At 28.9% G+C, this 22,778-nt stretch overlaps 1 protein-coding gene across 5 annotated transcripts in view; it reads left to right on the top strand.

Annotated features, from left to right (window-relative positions):
* LOC130667491 (uncharacterized) overlaps positions 1-22,778 on the top strand; it is a 32,385-nt gene that overhangs the window by 8,468 nt on the left and 1,139 nt on the right. For 4 of the 5 annotated variants that reach the window (XM_057469105.1, XM_057469109.1, XM_057469108.1 and 1 more), the window contains exons 2-14: positions 3,925-4,175; positions 5,718-7,131; positions 8,224-8,458; positions 8,984-9,038; positions 10,961-11,242; positions 11,333-11,644; positions 16,750-17,165; positions 17,224-17,436; positions 17,684-18,043; positions 18,135-18,246; positions 20,297-20,709; positions 20,830-21,048; positions 22,391-22,733. In XM_057469105.1, coding sequence (XP_057325088.1) covers positions 3,927-4,175; positions 5,718-7,131; positions 8,224-8,458; positions 8,984-9,038; positions 10,961-11,242; positions 11,333-11,644; positions 16,750-17,165; positions 17,224-17,436; positions 17,684-18,043; positions 18,135-18,246; positions 20,297-20,709; positions 20,830-21,048; positions 22,391-22,733 — 4,623 coding nt within the window. In that variant the 5' untranslated portion in view covers positions 3,925-3,926. The remainder of the gene's footprint in view (positions 1-3,924; positions 4,176-5,717; positions 7,132-8,223; positions 8,459-8,983; positions 9,039-10,960; positions 11,243-11,332; positions 11,645-16,749; positions 17,166-17,223; positions 17,437-17,683; positions 18,044-18,134; positions 18,247-20,296; positions 20,710-20,829; positions 21,049-22,390; positions 22,734-22,778) is intronic. The other variant, XM_057469106.1, reaches the window with a different exon arrangement.

The following is a 22,778-nucleotide window of genomic DNA, read 5'->3' as shown; positions in this document are numbered from 1 at the left end:
AAATAATTGAAGACTTCTTTTTTGAACACTTGCAAGCTGCTGGAATTTACAATTTCACGTGGAAGTTCTTCCCAAAGTCTTATTACAGTCACCAAAAAAGATTTTACCAAGTAGCTCGTAGTAAAAAGCGGCAGCTTGAAGGAAGTATGTTTTCTTGCAGCTAATCGATTTGATCGTCGAACGTCTGTTTCCTCAACAAACAAGTCACACAAATACTCCGGTTTTCCATTCTCTAGTAATTTATAAATAAATGATAATATGTGAATAATAAATTCGATAAATATGTAAACAACATACTTTTATACACAAAATATTAAAGACAATAACTAACGATGAGTTATGATCAGTATGCATATCATTCAAGTTACCTGTTGTGAGGATTTCAGGCTATTTTTATGACGATGCTTGAGACTGAGTAGGGAAACATTCTATATCTCTCGAACGCATCAACAGATTTGGTTGATAAATCCTTATAATTATTAAAGAATATTATCGTAATTTACACTCAGTAAAATTTCGATATTATCATTTGACTTTCTTTTGAGTTATTCGAGCAATAAAATTAAAAAAAAATTTTTTCAATGACTCACAAATTGGCTTATTGATGTCAAAATCTAATCAGCTTTACGCTGTAAAAGATTTTCGGAACCAACGTGGATTAAATTTGGAGTGAATACAAAATGAATGTAAGCGAATAATTTTTTATTTCTTTAATCCTTAGGAGTTTATTTTAACATTAAAACTATGAATCGGAGTAGATGCGAATTAAAATAAAATCCACATCCCTCCGAAATCACTTAGTTGAAAAAAATCTTCCTATTTACTCCGAGAGTGATGAAATCAATTCGAATTTAAATAAAATCCATATTCACTCCGAATTTACCTCCGATTTTTTACAGTGTGGAAAGTTCAATAAAACTTTTAATTTGACCAAATTGGAAACTGTACTCAAAACATATGAGTAGTGAAAGATTTAAAAAAAATGTTAATTTTATCTAAGACTGAGTCTATAATTTTAACATGAAAAAAAAAAACCTTTTTTTGAAGTATTCATATATATATATATAAATAGAATACTCGTACTTAGTACTCATTCTGCCAGATGACGCTTTGCTACCAGATGGGCAGGTGCCCAGTAATACGTCCCACACTCGAATGAAACTCTCATATTCCTTGTAGTTGACATACACAATACAAACGTACAAACATACGTGTGCTATATATTATATATGTATGTGTAGTTGTAAACTAAAATATATGATAGTAAGTTGAATAACTTTGCACTAGTATAAATGAGTTTATAAATACATAAATGGTATATTTGTGTGGTGTATATAGTAGAACTCTCACATGAATAAAAAAAAAAAAAAAAAAAAAAAACTGCTCGCGTGCATTTAGTAACAGCCTGTATGCAAATGAATGCGTTTTTATACCTTACAACGACAATAGTTCACTCATACGTGCATTATTCGTTCTCTTTCTATTATTCTTTCTGTTTTACTTACTCACATGCTCCCCCTTTGAGAGGAACCGTTAAAAGTTAAAACCTGCTGGCTCCTAAGTGTGTGAACGCGTTTTTGGAGTTATACACAACTTTTCGCCAACAATTGTCGTATTGACGAAAATTATATAAGGGGTATATATTTTGGGGAAGATATGTCTCACTCTCGTTAATCGTCTGTTAGTAACCATTAACTTTTCAATTGATAGGGGTGATGATGTTGACACTACACTTGTCCATTCAGATAATTATATTTCATTTTTTAAATTACCCGCTTATATTACATACATGAATAATTTTAACAAATAACGAGATTCTTAATCTTGATATATGAAAAACTGCAAAAGCAAAACATGTATTACGTTCAAAATGATTTTGTTTTTAATTCAAATTATAAATTGTCGCAATAAAAAATGCCAATGCTGTTAATTTGAAACTCGTATTTAGATTTTGAATTCATAATTTTTTTCAAAATGATATAGAAAATAACTAATTAATCACCAGTCAAATGAAATGTTTATCTTTGGAGTTGAAAATATAAAATTTTTAAATCTTTTTAAATATAACTGGTTTTTGAAGCATTTCATAAATTATATATGATTACACTGTCATTATTGATTGATGGACTAGAAGGGTGTATTTTAGGTTTAAGAAGTAAATTTAATGTGGTGGCAAATAAAAATTCCTAAAACCAAAATTAAGCTGAAAAAGTCAAGTTTCAGCGGTCAAAAATTTCGAAAATTTTCGAAATATTAAAAAAATAGTCTTTTTTTTTTGCTAAGTATATGGCAAATGTTTCTTCATAAAAAGTATATGTTATCTGAAAATTTTACTTTAAAATATTAATTTTAAGAGATCGCGCAAGAATATCGAAATTTTCCGAATTTTCGGTATTTTTAACCGACTTAAAAATTTATATTTTAAGAGAAATTTTTCAGAAAACCAAATATTTTATGAAAGGTTCGGGACACCCTAATATAGTAACATTTGCCAGAGCAAGAGAGGAAATTTTAAAAAATGAAACACTTGATTTTCAAAATATTTTATAAATTTAAAAAATTTGGAACGATCTTTTAATCTTTAATTTCTGAGTTCAAACTGATAAAATTTTTTTTTTTTACTATACACTAATTTGTTAGAGGGTGAGATTTTTTTTTTTTTCAATTAGAATTCTTTGAATTGTCTTATAACTTTTTAATAAATAAATATATTTTAATACAATTTTCTTGAGCAAATAAAAATATAGTTTTTTTTAAAAAGGCAACAAGAACAAGTTCTATTGAACAGTGAAGCTTGATTATGGAGTTTGTAATTTTATATGTTAAGCATCACTGATTATGAACTGAGACAAAAACGCATTTAAAATTCATCATAGCCAATTTTTTCACAGATGTATCAATGACAATTCTGTTAACTTCAATGAAAATTTTTCAAACAAATAATTCATCTTCATAAAAAAAATTATCGAATAATAATTTTTGTAAAATAAATGTATAATAAAGTATATTGTTTTTTGTAACGGTATTTATTTCATTTCAAAAAACAAATTGTGCGAAACAGATGTAGTGGTCAAAATTTCCAGTTATACAAAAAAAATACTGTTTTGAAAAGATCATATTGTTGACGCAAATGTTACCCAAGATGAATGTCTTCCGGGTTACAAAGATCTTTCTACAAAAATCTAACATGTTCTTCTGTTACGGTTCTTTAAGGATATAAACCTATATTATTACTTTGGCCTTTTTCATTATATATATATATATATTTTTTATTTTTATTTTTATTTCATTGTCGACACATTTCCTTGGCAGTCAAGAATGTTAAATTTCCGTTTATCCAATCACAAGAAGACAAACGTGTTAACTCGTAAAACCGAAAAAACTCAGGTGCACAAATTCTAACCCTCCTTCACTATACGTATTTTCTGTTCTCATGGGTTTCACCTGTTACACTGTTTCCCTTATGCTACGACAGGTGCTCATCTATTGTTACTATACAATCTTAGCTCTCTATAAGTCTTCGTCTTGGTATATATATTTTTTTTTCCAAAGATAATTAAGTGAATACTTGAAATATTTTTTTTTTACATCTTCGATTATATATACGCCCATTTTAAATAAAGTTACAATGTATCAAAACATTGTATATCATATATCATTAGTGAGTAACTCTAAAATATAAAAACGAATTTTTAATTTTGAGCTGAAAATTTTTTTTTTTTAATTGAATTTAAAAAATCGTTTCAAATCATCTAATTTATTTTCATAAATCGTTAATAAATTTTTATTAATTGGTTCACGTAAAAGTTAATTAGACTCAACGTTATTTAAAAAAAAAAATCCTCATATTTGAATTTGATTCTTAAATAAACATGAATTTGAAGGTTTTTATTTAATATCTGAATTGTTTATTTTGGTTATCAGAAATGCTCAAGTGGACAGTATCTAGATCAATGTCAACCGCAAGTTCGGCGTCCCACGGTCCACCTACAATACACAAGACCACTCGCCGGCCTTTTTGCGATCTCTCAAACACACCACCTGCTAGTGGAACAAGATCAAGAGTCACACCACAAACAAACATTGAGATAGATCATAATGCCACAGGTAGATCAACTCCAGGACGTCGAAGACGCTGTAGAAGTCACGGAAGCGATGTTCGTGCCTACTTTCAGGTAAATAATTATAATTATTCTCAATTAATTTAAATTAGGAGTGTGCAAATTTTCGAATAATTCGTGGATTTTCAAATTATTTGGAAGTTTATGATTTTTGGTTCATGACGTTGTTTATTTTATTGTTTTCATTATATCCAACATTAATTTTGGAATCAAATGATTTAAAATTTCCAGACAAAAACTTATGACAAACTATTGTGAATTTTTTTAATTGTTTTATTTCAAAGCTATATCAAAAAGTACTCAAGAAAATAAAACTTCTAAGAACAAATTTATAACTGCTTCACACTTGAATTTGAAAAAATGTTAACGATCTCTACGGAAGCATTAAAGTTTAATGAAATTGATATTTATTATACTTTATACACTGTAAAAAATTTGAGGAGTGAACATGGATTAAATAAAATCAGTGTCACTCTGAAATCACTGCTGAAAAAAAAACTCTCTATTCACTCCGTATGCGCAGTGATTTTTTTTTAAAACTCCGAAACTCTGAGTGACGTAAAATCTGCAATCACTCCGAATTCTCTCCCGATTTTTTTCAGTGTATTCATTTATTTATTGCGATAACTACTGTTATTGAAAAATAAAATTTTATTTAAGTATTCTTTAAGTTGAAAAATTTAAAATCATTTGATTATGTAAAAATTTTAAAAATGACTCGGAAATTTTGAATTATACTATCCGTGTAAAAAAAATTGTTAAAAAATGATTAAAAAAGTGTTGACTATTCTAAACTTCGAAACATGACACAACGACGAACTTTATTTGAACGTTTTTCAAACTTTTAAAACTTCAAGAGAAAAATCAATAAATATTCTCATATTATTAAGATATGCTAAAACGAAAAACGTTTAAAAATAGTTCGAAATGAGTTTTTTCTGAACGTATTTTGCTCTGAAAAATGTTAATTTGTAGTATTAAGTCAATCGTTTCTTTCTGTGTATTTTCAGAAGTTTGAAAATCGTTTAAAAAAAGTTGGTCATTGTGTCACGTTTTGAAATTTAGAATAGTCAACACTTTTTTAACCTTTTTTCAACAATTGTTTTTACACGGGTGAAGCAGAATAGAAATATACTATTCGAAGGATTCAAATTGTGCAAAAAATTCAAACAGTTAAAAAATTAATGAATAATTCAAAAAGTTCCGAATTCTTTGAAAATTTTCGAATAATTCAAATTATTTGATTCGAATTTCGAATCGAATAGCACTAGTCGCACACACCTAATTTAAATAGTAGTATACGGAGATAATTTTTTGATAAAATTTACCCTACAATTTAGAATAAACCTGGGCCAAAAACAAAATAAATACGGAATAAATGAAAACTGATGCCCATTGTTTTATTTTTTATTCTTTTTTATTAAAAAATTACTCGAAATTGGGTTTTTTGTACCCCATAATTGAACACTATCTTGAAACGGAAGAGTAATTATTCATCCAGGCCCAGTTTTACTCACAATTAACGAGCAAAAATTATTATATAATTCTCCCCGTGCAGAATAATAAAAATAATTTTATAAATAATCTAATTTATAGGCCACAAAGCCAAATACAAGGCCAAACAAACGTCAATCAATCGCAAATGAAACCTTGGAATTGCCAAAGACGGAAAGCTCTTACCAAAGGACACCTCGAATAGACACTGATATTGGTCCTTTGACATATATTCCTGAAAATTATCATATTTCTAAATGTCCTATAGCTCTTACTCTACCAACAGACCCTACATCATTGTCTCGTGCTTATTCAAAGACTTTTAACCATGTCAATAATAACGAACTACCTCAAAATGTAATGAATGAAGCACGTGCAAATCTTCAGTCACATGTATCAGACTTTTTCCAACAAATATCTCTTGCAGGAAGTCCTGAAGATGTTATGGAAGCTGATTCTGTACCGTTATCAAAGTCTAGACTATTTTTTAAAAATAATGATAGAACTAAATCTAGCCCTAATGATAATTGTAAATCAATTTATTATCCAAAATTAACAAAAATAAGTAAATTACACACAAGATGTAAAACACCGTATCATACAAAAGTACCTCCGTTTAAATTAAAAGAAACTCCTCTTGCAAAAGAACTAGCAGATTTAAAAATAAATCAGGATATCCCTAAATTTGAAAATATGAACAATACAGTTACGGAAATAATAAATGAACAGCAACAAACAAATGTTTGTAATAATAAAATTGATGAAAAAATAAACAATATAGATTCTGATAAAGAAAAACAAAAGTCTGAGACAAATAGTGATACAATGAAATCAAATTTAAATGATGATAAAAATAATGTAGATAATAATTATGAATCAGTAGAAGAAAAAATGATAGATGATGAGGGTAAAGCTAAGCACAATGACAGTTCGGTATCTTCAGCTAGTCAACTATTGGAAAATCCTTCACCGATATCTTGGGCGTTTCGGTCTCCTTCGATTGATTCCGATGGAGAATTTACTCTTAAACGACAGCGAGGAATTAGAAGAAAACGTCAACAAAAAGATCAGGGTACAAATAAAAATTCGGTTAGTAAAAGAGCAAAAACACGATCTCAAAGTATCAGTCCAGGGACAAAAAAAAAAATTTTAGAAACTCAAGAACCTCCGATTGAGGCTGTGAATCTTCATGTTAAAAAGTTACCCCTTGAGACAGACTTGGACTCAACATTTGGTGAAAAAATAGACTCTAAAGCATTAAATCAGTGTCAAAAAAATGATGAAACCAAGACAAATTTGTGGGATCTAGATAGTCCGAAATCGTCTTTGATTGATGATTTTCCAAGCTCTAAAAGCTCATTTGTTCATTCTGTCAATGAAACGCCTGAAGCACCGCTAATTGCCACTGTCAGACGATGTCTCAAGTACAGTCCTGAAGTTGAAATACCAAAATCCAACTCCAGATCGTCTATTGAACTAGAGTATAATATCATCGGAGACTGTATTCATGTTCGAGGTTGGTTAATTAAAATTATTATTATTTAATATAATAAAAAAAAACTACTTAGTAAATAAATAAAATTCATAATGATGATCTAGGTCATCATTAGTGATTTCACTAGATGTTTAAACATTTTTTAAAGTCTCCTCTTACGTCATTGCAAGCTTGAGTCTATCTTTATTTAAATCAGGGTGAGCTACTAAAATTGACACGTTCCTGAGAAAAAAAAAAAATTTCCTAGTACATGCGCGACCACGGGCAATCTATGTTCTCTCTTATTTCAATTTTATCTTGCTATTCCTCTGGGAATATTTTGTCAGAATGACTGGAGACTGGGATAGATTAGCATGTGACTACGTTCCTGACTAACGTCATCGCGCAATCGCGGAAATATATTTTCCTTCTCTCTCTTAGTCTCTTATCCTATCTCATCCTCATGTCTTAAATTTCTCGTACTCTTGGGGTGAGTTCGAGGTAGTACCGTGTGCTAGTAACTTACTGATCTTCCCGCCGTCCCAATTCTGGTTAGTATGTCTAAAGATAATAACTTTCGTTGATTGACGTGAGATTTCATTATTTAATTTTTTTTTTCGATATCAAAAATCACTTTTCATCATCTTTAATAATTAAAAAAAAAAATTAATAAGTTATTTAAATTTTTTTATGCCGAAACTAAACTGATAATAAATTCCAGTTATTAAAAGAAAAAATTTATATATTTCTGTTTATCCTAAAAAGACTAATTTGTGAAATAAAAAAAGTTTAAAGGGGTTGAAAGTGTGTGAAGGACGCGGGAAGTAGATAATGCCGCATTGGATGAACAAGTCAAGTGAAACAGTAGTGTGAAGAGTGGTACAGTCAGACAAGACAATAAATGTCTCCAGCTCATTATGCCTTTCTTTCTTTCTCATCTTTTTGTTACATTCTATTTTTACTTTTTACATTCATCCAAAACACTAAAAATCATTATCCCAAATAATTACGTAATTAAAAAATTTTTTTTAATTATTTAAATTTATTATATAGTAATACTTGTAATAAATAAACTATTTTTTTTTTTTACTAAAATATAAATTTCTCAAAAAAATTTTTTTTTCTTTTAATTAGTAATCCGTTGTAAGGATTTAAAACGTTCATACGAAGGATCAATCCATGCCTACGTAAAGGTGAGCATAAAAAATACAAATGGTGAAGGTGTAGTAAAAAGAACAGCAGTACATCGTGCAACACCAAATCCAGTATTTCATGAAACATTAATTCTACCTTATCCGACTCACAACAACTGTACAAACAGATCTACGTCCCTTGATATCGCCGTTTGGCATCGAGATCGACGTGCAAGGTAAATATAATACTAATAATCTTATTTATAAATATAACGATTGAACTAATTTTTTAAAAATAAAACGCTTACATAATAAAGATAAAAACAAACTATATGAGATCTTTTTATAGTTCAATTAAAAAAAAAAAAAAAATGTATACGTAAATCCCATCAATAACGGTCGTTAGATTCTTTGATCTTGTTTTTCATTTTCCTCGATGATTTTTCGTCAGAGTATCCTCTGGAGCGTGATATACAAGTCTTGGTGAACGGGTTCCTGTAATATGAGCGGGAGGGGAATCGATTGGTTGTTGAGACATGCGCATGATGTTTAAACCACGTGCGAAAAAAAACCCGGTCATACTGAAATTTACTATCGCGATCGGATTAGTTAAATTGACAGTAATTACTAGATTATCAACTGATCAACTTTTAAGTAATTAGTGATAATGATTGTGATAGTAAATTAATGACTGTAGTTAATTAAAATACTGATGATAATAATATAACTTTTATTTTAACGAAATTATTGCGTGATTATAGACGCAGTGAGCTCCTGGGCTGCATGACTCTACCCCTACCTTTGGCACAGGATAAGGTAAGAAATGATTGTTATCGTACTTGTAATAATGCTTTACTTGTATGTGTTGTTATTTTTATGTATAATGATCCAAGAGAGGGAAAAAAAATCTTACCTATAAATAACAATAATTTAAATATGTATATATATCAAATAAAACTAACAGGCTTTTTTTCATCCCTTCCATCGTAAATTTCTCCTCTTACTCGGAGGTCAGGGCTGAGTCGATTATCCAATCAACGTACCGCAGTAATATTTCCCGGTTACCTGTCTTCACAATTGTGCGATTGTTTGCTAGAGACACAAGTCTCAAGTATTTACTTCTCGATCCTCGGATTTTATTTTTAAATTAATCAGTTTTAATAATAAAATAAAGTGTGTATCTAATGGATTAAAGTTCTAAATATAAGAAATTGATAACGGAAAAAAAATGATTGTCGTTGCAATTTACTGCGTCGCGTTTCTCGTTGCTGGAATATTATTAAAAATTTTTACAATTTATTAAAAAAAAAAAAAAATATTTCGGTTTTTAAATTGAAAAGTTGCTAAACCAGGTATATTTTAATCTATATTATTAAGAGAATAAGGAAAATTTTGTTCCCGCCATATCTATATGATAGAATTAGTTAGTGATATTGAAATTAGTATCATTAGATAGGTCTTGACTTGAATTTGTGCCTTTTCATAATTTAAACTCTTTTTAATTGCCAAGTATTGAGATTAATTTATTTTCTTTAAATAAATTAATACTTTAATTAAATCGTTTTTTGAGAAACCCCATAAGTCAAGAAAACAAAATTTTTCAGGAAACACAAAAAACATTTTTTTGGAAAAACTTAACATTAAAATAATAAATAAATAATTGAATACAATAATGTTAGCGTCTCTGAAAAAGATTCCAACAAGAAAACTCTAATTTTTTAACTGAAACTACTTAAAAAAATTATTTAAAGTTGATTGACTTATGGGGTTTCTCAACCAAACGGAATAAAAAAGTTATAAAATCATTGTTTTTTTAAATGTTTCCCCTCAAATCATTTATTACACTGATAAAATGAAGTATTGAATATGTATTTGAACTCTGAAACTCAGAAATTACAAAAAATTGTAATTAATTTAAACATTTTAATTAGTCATATAACAGTCAACAATAAAACAAAATTTGAAATTAATTTCTAAAAAAAGCGCGAATTTTAAATAAAAAAAAAATTATTACTGTAAAACTACAACTGCATATGTTTATTTGAGTCATTGACTTGTGGGGTTTCTCAATTGAATGAAATTGCTGTCACCCCGTTTAATTTTTTTTAAACCCTCATTTGATGCATATTTTGATTGATATTCTATGGAGGGACATCCAAAGAACCCAATAATGCAAAAAACCTAATTTCGTAAAAAACATGACTTATGGGGTTTCTCAAACAAACGATTCAATTATTCTATCACTAAATATGACTGAATGTCACTGAATATATTATTTATATCGCGTTACTTATTCCAAAATGACAGATTTTTATGCTCCCTTTTAGTTTTAGGAAGCTTCTCAAACCCAAAAAAGTGTGCATAGAAAAAAAAGGATTCATTGACACAAAAAATCTTTACTCGCCTAAAGAAAATTTTTACTTACCCCAATAAATTTTTCGCTTTGTGAATTGAAAACAAAAATTTATTTAGAACTAGAAAAAATTACTCGGTGCAAGGAATTATTTCTTGACCAAAAAAATCTTTTCTCGCTCCAAGACAATTTTTGTATTTAATTAATAATGCATAAAATTTCTTGGTGCAAATGAAAATTTTGTTGTGGCAAAAAATCCTTTTTTTCTGCGTATTTTATAAATTTAGTAGTGATATTTGGGCAGTCACGTATTGCCTGCATGTTGCTCGTAGTAATTAATTAAAATCGTAAATATTAATTAATATGATATTTATTGAATGTTAAGGAAGCGACATGGCATCCTCTACAAGTGGGATCTGCTCGAAAGACAAGTACACCATATGCAAAATTACCCCAAGAATGTACAGTATCACCACCTCTATCAAAAGACGGGGATCACGCAGACAACAATTCCAATGCAGATGATTATACATATCTCAGACACTTGGAATTAGAGCCTTTAGATGAATTAACAGGACTACCACTCCATCCTGGATTCACCGCCAGAGGTGGTAGAACACCTTGTACAATAACTCGACGTTTAATTCGACAAAGCGGCGCGAAACAGGTAATTTAATGTCAATAAATTATTTTTTATTATTTTTATTGTAAATAAATTTTTTTAAAAATAATAATATTTATTTTTGACATGTTATAGATTCCGTGGGGTTTCTCGTTATCTTGGGGTCGTCCTCCTCGAGTGGAACGCGTGGATCCAGGAAGCCCAGCAGAACGATCAGGTTTGAAGCCTGGTGATCATGTTGTCTTTGTAGACACAACAAATGTAGTCACGCGACTTCGCGAAGACATACTCAACTTAATTCAAGCAGCTACAAATCAACTTATTCTTGAAATTTACCGCAAGTCAGGCGCACATGCTATCACGCAACGACCTAGTCTGGTGAACGTAACGTTACAACCTGCGCTAGATCATCCGAACAGCCAGGGAGCGATCGCCTTCACCGCTGAGGTCGGTACAGGCGTAATAGTTTAGATTTAATTATTTATTCAATTAAATCTTATACTCCTTGATTTTTACCTAAATTTATTATTATTATTTTTATTATTATTATTATTATTATTATTATTATTATTATTATTATTATTATTATTATTATTATTATTATTATTATTATTATTATTATTATTATTATCTTTAGTATTATTTAATGCCGCGATATTTATTGCGCTTAAGAAACGCTGTGTTACTTTGATTATAAGTTGAGGACTTTTTTTGTTTATTATTATTATTTATAATTGATTTTTCGATATTATGTTTGTTCAATACTTTTTTATATAATTAATCAAGTATATAATGACTTAAGAATAGATCATTTTAAATTATGATGAAATAGGAAGAATATAAATGTTCAATGAATAATTTATGCGTCGTGAAAAATTGAACACTGTGTTATAAATTTTGTTTTAAGTTATTTTTATTAAGTTTTAGCTATTTATTTTACCAGTAAATAAGTTATAAAAAAAAAAAAAAAAAAATCGTTATTTCAAAATAATTTTACGATTGTCGACGTTTTTATTTATTATTTAATTAACAACGACTTAAAACGAATTATTGTATGTTTTACAGAGCTTATTATTAATAATTATAGTAATTATTATTATATTTTGTTATTTTTGCGAGTTATACATTTTTTTTTCTTGTCAGAAACAAAATACATTTTGTAACACAATATTTAAATTTATTATTGGACATTACTTATATATAATTTTAATGGATAAAATCCATTATAAAATCGCGAGAGTGAGGACATTTTGTACTTATGTTTTTTATTTTCTTTTTTTAAAAGTTTTTTGTTGCCAACAAGTATTTTATTTATTTTTAAAGTAAATTATTTTGTATTTATTTTATGTACCTAACCCATTTTTTTAAATCCTTTAATAAAACTACAGCAAATGCATGTGTTTTAAATACATATGTTTTTAGGACACAGCTATTTAAAAGGAATAATAGCTCCAAGTGTAGTTTTGCAACAAAAGTATAATAGAATATTCCTCGGAATATAATAGAATAGTCCTCGGAAATTAGTTTTTAGTCGTAATTTTTATACAAAAAAAAAAAAATATATCTACGTAGCGGTATTAATATTTTTAAAAACTCTAGTCTTTTTCTTCAACTTAAAGTAGCTGAAAAAAAAATAATTAGATATGATCATTTAAAGCGGCAAGTGAGAGAAACAGAGTGATACACAAAAGAAAAAAAGTTACTTCTGAAAGTTTAAATAAATTATTAACAAATCAATAATTTATATTTGTAACGAGAATCTGATTTTATCTTCCAAACAGTATAGATATTTATGTTTTTAGTAGATTTTATAGAAATCTATCTTTTGCATTTGTCCTTATGGTGGAATTTTCAAAGAATTTTGCCATAATCTATCATAATTCATCGAATAGGTTCCAAAAATACCATTGGTTCAAAAGTTTATATATGTAATATAACGCGCCTTGTTGCGACGATAGCGGTCACAATTTTTAACGGATCTTAATGAAACTTGGCACACTTATTCTATTAACGATTATCACGGTTAAGTTCGGAGATAAGCAAAATCGGTCAACTAGTTTAGAAATGGTGGACATTTAAAAGTCAAAAAATAGCGAAAAATCCTACTTTTCGGCTTTTTTCGTAAATAACTTTTTAACGGGTATATCTATCCTTATTATGTAAAAAGAACTTGATAGCCTATAGAAAAAAAACATATTTTCCTTTTTTTATTTTTTGTTTTACGATAATTGTTCCACTTTTAATAAGGGTTCAAAGTCACATAATTGCCTCATGTGTTATGGTGATAATGCCATTGTTTAGATCTTTAAATATTTTTGATGGGTGATTATTAAATTATATATGCTTATTTTTTAGGTAATTATCTTGATCAAGTTTAAAAATTTATAAAAATCGGTTGAGCATTCTAGAAATGGTGGCAATTTTTAATTTTCTTAGGAATGAAAAATGCTGTTTTCTGTGTTATTTTTTTCTAATTAACGGTTTAATTGAAGTGAGAAATCTACTCCCATTTAGATTGCCGAATGACCTTTTTTTTCCAACATAAATGAGTATTCATTCATTAGGCACTTTTTTAATAAATTTTTAATAAATTTATTCGTATGAATAATACATTTAATTTGACGACCATCTAAAAAAAAAAATTATTTTCGAACTGATACGATACATTTTTATACATTTTTTATATTCTTGGATATGATATCAAGTGTGATAATAAATAAATTTTTATAACAAATAATTACATAAAAAAAAAAAAAAAAAAATTATCAAATAGTTGATACAATTAAAAATTTCGGTCTAATAATCTCATAAATTCTCATCTCAATTTCAACATAATTTATAGAAAAAAGTATAATTTTTACTGAAATCGTATAGTTTTGCACTAAACAAAAAAAGGTGGTCATCGTATCCATATTCAGTATTGCTAGTGGTAGATAGTTGTCATAACAACATGTATCGTTAAAATTGGCAATATTACACAGAAGGAACGAACTTTTTGGCGCAAGAAATATTTTGCATTATGAATTGTAAGAAAAAATTTTCTCAAGGGGGGAGAGGGAGGGGTCAAGGTCTGAAGCGTGAAAAAAAACACTTTTTTGGGAATTTTTTTCAGCTATATAGATAGAGTCGATTAATTTAAACTTTTTGTACATCGTTAAGTGTCATTTCAAGAACATTTCCTGAAATTTTTACGCGAAAATATTCACAAACAAGTTGGTGACAAAGCTTTCCCAAGAACGTCTTTGAAAAAAGACGATTTGCGGTGATCACTGTATCTCAGCTAAAAAGTATCTGAAGTCGAGTACCCTTAAAATTTACTTAAAGTATCATTAAATCCTCCCTCCAACGATCTCTGATAATTTTTTTTTTATTTCTATATTTTTGGTGGTCATGTAAAGTGAAAAGTCCTATTTTTCACAAAAAATTTCGCTATTTTGGGGGTGGAAAACCCCCGCAATATAAAAAAAAATCTCAAACTCATCATTGAAGGGAGGTATTTTATATGTAGAAAGTGTGTGCCAAGTTTGAAATAAATCGGTCATGTAGTTTTTAAATGGCAGTGATCACGGACTTTGAAAAAGTAGTTTCGAGAAAAACGCGTCCGAAGTTTTAGAAAAAAAATTTTTTTTTTTTTTAAATGTTTATAAAATAACTTCATATTCTAAAAGCATTTAATAAATTTTTTAAGGAATATTTTCATGCTTTAATCATAAACTTTTGAGATATAGCTCAGAATATTACCGAAAAAGAAGTTCGGTTTTTATTTGAAAACGATCACGGTATAAACTAGAGCTAATATATTTCGATAGATTGGAGTTTCTATTACAGATATACTTTAAATAACTTTTAAAGCTTAAGATTTTTACTATAAGATATTCCATAGATAATAATATAAAGTTGTAGAGTGATTTTTGGAAACTCGTATAATTTTTTTATATTCATACATTTATTCATAATAAAGTTTTTATTTTGTTTGTTCGTGCCCAGCACTTATACTTTAGTACTAGGTCTTCGATTAAGCGAAGTCAACCTATCGTTGGTCTCAAAAAATACATACGGTGTCTTCTTCAATATATTCAAATATTTTATAAAATTCATCTATCTTCAATACTTTTGTTATTTCGGCATCTTCATTCGCTAATTGTATTACAGATCTCTTTTTTCACTTAGATTAGATGTAAACAATCTTATTATTGGTTGCGTAACAACATATCCGCGAACAAAATATCTGCAGACAAAATAACCACACGACAAAATATCTTCGGAAATAATATCCGATGAATAAAATATCTACGGACAGAATATCCTGAAAATGGACATACCAAAGGTATGAATTCATCAGATCAAAATTTTCATAATTAAAATAACAGTAGAAGAAAGTTATTAAAATCAGATTTCATAAGCGTTTATCATTTAGTTAATTAATTACTCCATGCGAAAATACATATGATTGATACATACATAAATAGGTATGAAACATAGCGCTATCTTTTTACGAATTATGTGTGTTTGCAATAAAATATCTATATACGGACAGAATATCCTGAAAATTGACGTAACAAATGAATTTTTATCGGCAAATATTTAATCAATTGAATTTTTTTACGGATATTTTGTCTACAAATTTTTTGTCCGCGTATATTTTGTCAATGGATATTTTTTTGCGGATATTTTGTCCACGGATATCTAAGCGTGTCACCTATATATCGTAGGTCAAAGGATCAAAGGAACGATTAATAATATGGGTTGCTATATAATATAAATCGTTAAAACAGCAATACTAAGTATGGGGAATATAAGCAAATACAATATATTGTATACTTTAAAGTATACAATATATTTATTAACGTATACTTTAATTCAAAATTGATGATAGTTAATGCAGCAATTTATATTATTATCGATTTAATGATACATTTTATTATGACAACTATCTACCACTAGCAATACTTCAGATAGTTACGATAACAACATTTTCATTTCAGTGCAAAACCATACAATTATTGCTGTTAGTTTACAATCTTATTAAAATATGATATTTAAATATTTTCTACTATATTTTAAAAGTTTCATTATAATGTATTATTTATAAAGATTTAAAGTTATATACACAAAGAATTACTTGTCGCATTTGATGGTATACTGCGACATATATGTACTTGCATATAATTATAAATGATCATATCTACAGTATATTATGCAACTAGGAAGGGAAGTAGATTGATTTAAACAAGTCGTATAAGATTGCTTATGACACACACACGGATGGATGGCTTACTACCCTCCTGTGTTGTGTATACTATTTTTTACCATATCTGTAACAAAAAGTTCGAATATTTGTCATTATTTGAAAAAAGAGTAACGCATGTACACATAAAATTTATAGTTTATTTCACAATAAAAACGTGATACTTTTTTGCCGCTAAACATGATAGAGATTCGATCTTTTCGCACAGATATGGCAAAATAAATTTTTTATCTCTTATACGTTTCATAGTTTTAAATGAAATAAAAATTATCATAAACCATCCTAAGTACGTAGACTCTCGTAGGTATTTCCACATATTTCACCTGATGCCCCTCCGGAGGAGGAACTTATCGTGAGAGAAACTCGATACTGGGGAGCTTTAAAAAGCGGTATATCTCGTTTTTGTACACCATTAGCAGAACATCGGGATATATTGTCAGCTACAGATCACGCAATTCTATTTCAAAATCTCGAGGAATTATTAAAACTGTCAGAAGAGATAAGAGATGAGGGTGGTGGCGTAGAAAGTTATTTAACTCGAATACCACGAATCACTGCAAGTTATCGTAGATATTTGAGTGGTCTTCAAAGAGCTTGTTGTCTGCTAGTGGCATTAAGGAGGAATTCAGTATTTACTAAGCTGGTATGTGAACCAGCTGTTCCTCATAAACGTCGTCCTGATATAACTGGAGTTTTATTACTCCCGCTGGAGCACTACAGGTGAGGATGACAAGTGTTGATGTCAACAAGATGGCTCACTCATCTGTTTATTCATCAGAGAAATGACAAGACTACTCGGCCTTGCTTCACCAAGGAATTGTCAGAAAGCTAGAGATCTTGCTCAAGGTTATCGAGAGGCCACTGCCAATGCTGGAGTCATGGAACCTCCCAGGGATACTGGAAGGCCTCTATTAAGTCTACAAGAAGTTGAATCCCGATTAGTGTTTGCTAGATGCAGACCCTTCACTCTTGCAATGCCCGGCAGACAATGGTTTGTTAGTCTTCTTCATCCAATCATCATCATTATTATTTCATTTATCAGTACTTAATTATTTTCATTTTTATTATTAAGTAAATTAGAATTTATATGCATTCTTAAATAAATATAGAAATAGTTATAGTGTAATAGTTATCATAGAATAGAAAAATTTAATTAACATAAAATAAAATTAAAAAAAAAAAAAGTAATAATTAGAGTATTAATTTTTAATAAAAGTATTAAATTTTGTTAATAAAAGGTTATTTGGTGGAGCATTGGCAAAAGTTGAAGGTCGTCGGCTTCAACCATCATGGGCACTTTTGTTGACTGATCTACTGGTATTTGCACGTGTATCACGTGATCGTGTTCTTTTTGTAACGGAAGAGCCACTTCGGTTATCAAGTATCGCTGAAGCATGTTTTACTGTACGTAAACGACCTACTGAATTTCGTTTGCAAGTATCAATTACACCAAATGGTAGTTATCAAAATGGGAATATGGAAACAATTCACAGTGGTGGTTGTAGTCCCCATAGTCGTCCACGAAGACGTATTCTTATTTTACGTGCACCTACTCCTGAGCTCAAAGCTGTTTGGCATAATCTTCTACAGCGTCAAATGTAAGTTAATAATTAATTATTTAATCATTAATCCCTGAAGTAATCCCGAGCCTGTGAGTCACTATCTTCCCTTTAACTCTTCCCATTTTAGCATCTATGTGAATACAGGCTGCACGGATACACCGAGTATGCACAGTCCTGAAGAAAGTCAATATACTGGTAATCATTTCACTATTGCTTGTGATCCCGGTGCTAGTCCCCAGGTATATAAAATATAAAATATAAATACACATTAAAAAACGAATCGTCAAAGTGTAAAAAGAAGCGTGAGTTAAAATTCTGAGCGTTGAATTTTTAACACTTTTGTGTATCAATTTAACAAACAGTATTTATCTTGTTTGAACTGTCAAAATCGATTGATTTTTCAACACACAAAAATGTTACTTTATCAGGGTGGCCACAAAGAAATGATTTCAAAATTCCCTGATATTTCTCGGTTTTCCAGTAAAGTTTTTCACATTTTTCCCTGATTTAGAAATTTTGTTCGTATCATTTAGATATTCAAAGTTTCAATTATATTTTCATTTTTAATAATAAAACTTGATAATTAAATCATAAGAGAAACCATAAAAAATGGCAATAAAATAAATTAATGTTGCCTACTTTTGATTATTCGATGTTAAAAATGTATAAGTTAAAATATTTAATAAGAAATTTTATAATTTAAATAAATTCAAAATACACTGGTTACAAAAATTAAGGGATATTCAAAAAATTTGAAATTTTTTAGTAATTTTCAACCGTTTGTAACTCGAAAGAAAATGGTCGTACAATAAAAACAAAAAGTCAAACTGTAACTTCAAGTGCCTAGTTTTCTGATCTGGGTCTTTAAATTTTTTTATTATGCACGGTTCCGGAGCAATCAAAAATCAATCATAATTATCGAAAAAAATTTATTGAAGCTCGAAGACCGTTTTTAAGACGAGCAAAAATTTGGTAAATTGATTTTTCGATAGTTTTCTTAGGATTACTCCCGAACCGCACATAATAAAATAATTTAAAGACCAGATTAGAAAACTAGATCCTTGAAGCTACAATTTGCCCTTTTTGTTTTTGTCGTATGACCATTTTCCTTCGAGTTACAATTTGTTGAAAGTCACTTTAAAATTTGAAATTTTTTTAATATCCCTCAATTTTTATAACTAGTGTATAATTTAAAATTTTTTAAATTTTGAACTGTTACAATTTAATTCCCGGATACTTTTCGAAATTCCCTGACATTTCCATGATATTTCTCGGTTGCATTAATTTCCCTGATAATTTCCGATATTCCTGGTTTTCCCGGTTTGTGGCCACCCTGTTAATACTTTTTATATGTTACTGTCAAATCAACACACAAAATATCTTAAAAATAATCTCGACCATGACAAAATATTCTTGGAAAATTTTAAGTAAAATGACACTTTTTAAATGTAAATTTAACATACAGTTTGTGTAGATTCGTTTAAGTTACACACACAGGGTGTTAAATTTACATCCAGTCATACGTTAAAGACATTGCCTCTGTTGTTTTTACGCGGAAAGTACTACCGATTGTATACCCGAGTTTTTGTAATGATCAGTCGGCATTTATCATTATTCGTGTAATTTTATTATTTTTATTTCAATTATTATGCAGCAAACATTAGTGTTAATTTGTTTTATTAAATAATGTAAATCGAGTTTAACTTAAAAGATTAAGAATAAAACAAAAAAACTTTGTCAATAAAAAATGACTTGTAAAAGCTAATTACAATGAGTTTTTATTAATAACGAATCTAAAATTTTTTTGAATAAATTTTAAGGACGTTTATATTTATGTTGTGCTATGGCAATGTTAATAAATGATATTACATATATATAATAATAATTATTATTATTTTACTGCTGAAGAAAAAATAATCTACATTTGTTTGATTGATTTCAACTTTAATATTAAATAGTGTAAAAAATACATTTAAGAAGTGTCCATAAGTAACACACCATTGATTATCAAATTTAAGAGTCTTTAAGTGTTACGAATAACATATAAGTGTGTAAAAGTTGAAGGTTCGATCTTCGAGAATTTAGACACTCATATGTGTTATTTTTAATATTCACAAGTGTAACTTTTTTTATACAAACGACGTATGTTAAAATAACATATAAATAAGTGTAAATCTACTGTTTTACACGCGGCAAGTGTCAATTTTGACGAATCCTTTTTTACTGTGTAAAGTTGATTTTATTTTTATATTATTTAATTATCTATAATAATAATGTTTTATTATTTAGATTACAATTTCAAGAAACTCTCACGAGCCTGAGGAGGATAAACTTCAACATGATCAAAATAATTTAGAGTCAATTATAAAACCAATTAATAATTCAAGTCAAGACAATATTCATTTAGCTCAATGGGTTCGTAATTCTCATCAGATACCACCACCAGATTATGAAGTCCCACCAGAAGAATGGACAGTTGAAGAATTGGCAGCTCGAGCACCTAAAGAATCAACCAGTGTTCAGGTTCACGAGCAAGGAATCGAAGATAATGTTGCTGCTAATTCAGATCAAGAACAACACAGTACTACTTCGAGTGCCAGTTTATCGACAGTTAAATCTACCAGCGTTAATCCTAAAAAGAATGGCAACGTTTTTAAAGATGCACCATCTGGATCTATCAACATCTGCCGAAGGTGCCACAGGTGGAGTTTTCCGTATCGTGGATAGACTCTTAGATTTTTATATAAAATTAAATTATCTATAGACTATAAATATTTATTTATTTAAAATAAAAACAATGTGAAATTTAAAATGATTAATAGGTCTGGATGTCCAACTCCGCCACCTCCGAGGGATCCTTTTTCGCCTCTTCCACCAAGAATATCTGTTCTTCCACCAACGCCCGATCTATGTCCAAATTATAAATTAAAAAATGGACCTCAAGATAGTCCAAGTAAAAACTGTATTCCAGCAGATGAAAATGAAAACACCGAAGATGGCAGTGAAGATGATTTGGACTGCGATGATGAGCCACCTTACAGGTTGCTTATTTTTATTTTTATTTACCAACAAAATATCATCTTTATTTATTTAATTAAAAGTTTATAACTATAATGAATCTCTGCATTCAATATTGCTTAATAAATTCTATAAATATATACACTTATCCAAAAAATAAAAGGAACAAGAAAATTTTATGAATTTTTTTAGAAATTTTTGGAAGGCTATATTTTTGTGAAAAATGATCGTATTAAAAAATAAAAAAAGCAAATTGAAGCTTGAAATCTCTAGTTTGAAGATCTTCTAGCAAAATAATTTTTTGAGCCACGGTTTTTGCAGAATCATAAAAAATAGCTTGAGACAAAATTTTTCAAAATTTTTTGGTTTTGTTTTTTGGGTCTACGGACCCGGGAAAATTTTTTTCAGAAAAATCAATTCATAGCTCGTGTAGGAAATTTATTCAGCTACAATTTGCTTTTTTTGTTTCTTTGTACGAAAATTTGCTGCTGAGATACCAGCCTTCAAATGAAAAAGGATCTTTTTGTCTTTGATTATCGATATCTCAGCAACTAATGGTCGCACAGCAATTTTGAGGGCAGCTTTAGAAACTTGAATAAATCCCCCGTAAACTTCATATTCGATTTAAAAAAAAAGAAATTTTTTTTTATCCTTAATATCAATTTGAAAAACCTACAAAAAATGGACTTTTTTTGGTTTTTTAGTTAATCAACCGCTGCTTTAAGAATATTGATGGAAAGGGTAATGTTACCACGTGATTTTACAGCTTAATGTACCCCCAAAAACTCTGGAAATTTTCAGATTGATCCATTGAACCGTTTGTCCGGACCGATTGCTCAAAGTTTTTCAAAACAATTAAAGGAACAAGTTTTGTTCCTTAATTTGTGTAACCATTAACAAAATGAGAAAATTAATTTTTTTCGGATTTTCTTTCATTTTTGCGTTAGTTATTCAGTAAATGTAAGGTAAAGAGAAAAAAAAAATTTCCGAAAAACGAGATAAAACAAGAATTCTTTTACTTTTTTTTTTTTTCTCTTTACCTTCAATTTACTGAATAACTAACGCGAAAATGAAAGAAAATCCGAAAAAAATTAATTTTTTTATTGTCTCGAGCTGTTTCTAATGATTCCGTAAAAACCGTGGCTCAAAAAATTATTTTGCTGGAAGATCTTCAAACTAGAGATTTCAAGCTTCAATTTGCTTTTTTTTTTTTTCGATAGGATTATTTTTCACAAAAATACAGCCTTCCAAAAATCACTAAGAAATTTATAAAATTTTCTTGTTCCTTTTATTTTTTGGATAAGTGTATTTTTCAGTAGATCAATGATAAAAAAAAAATACTATGATAACAATGATTATCTTTAGAGCACTTAGAAGATTTGGTACTATGAGCAGCTTAGATCAAGAAGATGAATTAGACGAACAAGCTGATGATGAAAATCGTGATTTAGAGTCACCACCAACAGGGTTACGGTCTTGGACAGCGAGAGCTAGTGATTTTGTCGTTAGTAAAATGGTTTTTTTAGAGCAATTGAGTGAAGGAGTTGGTAGTTATCTACTTCAACCTCCCGTACCTCCCGAAAGAACAGAATTTTCATTAGATCCTAATGATGATGAAGGCACAACTTCCGGTGGGACATCTGGTGATGACATATGGGGAACTCCAACTTCAGGTGGACCAGATGATGACAGTTTTACCGCAAGCCCCGTAAGTTTAAAAAATAATATTTAATGCTATGTTTTTAAGTACAAA

This window comes from Microplitis mediator, chromosome 5 (genome assembly GCF_029852145.1).
Source record: "Microplitis mediator isolate UGA2020A chromosome 5, iyMicMedi2.1, whole genome shotgun sequence".
In the NCBI taxonomy this organism is placed as follows: Eukaryota; Metazoa; Arthropoda; class Insecta; order Hymenoptera; family Braconidae; genus Microplitis; species Microplitis mediator.
The sequence above is the reverse complement of the archived record's forward strand: the minus strand, read 5'-3'. Positions and strand labels throughout refer to the sequence as shown.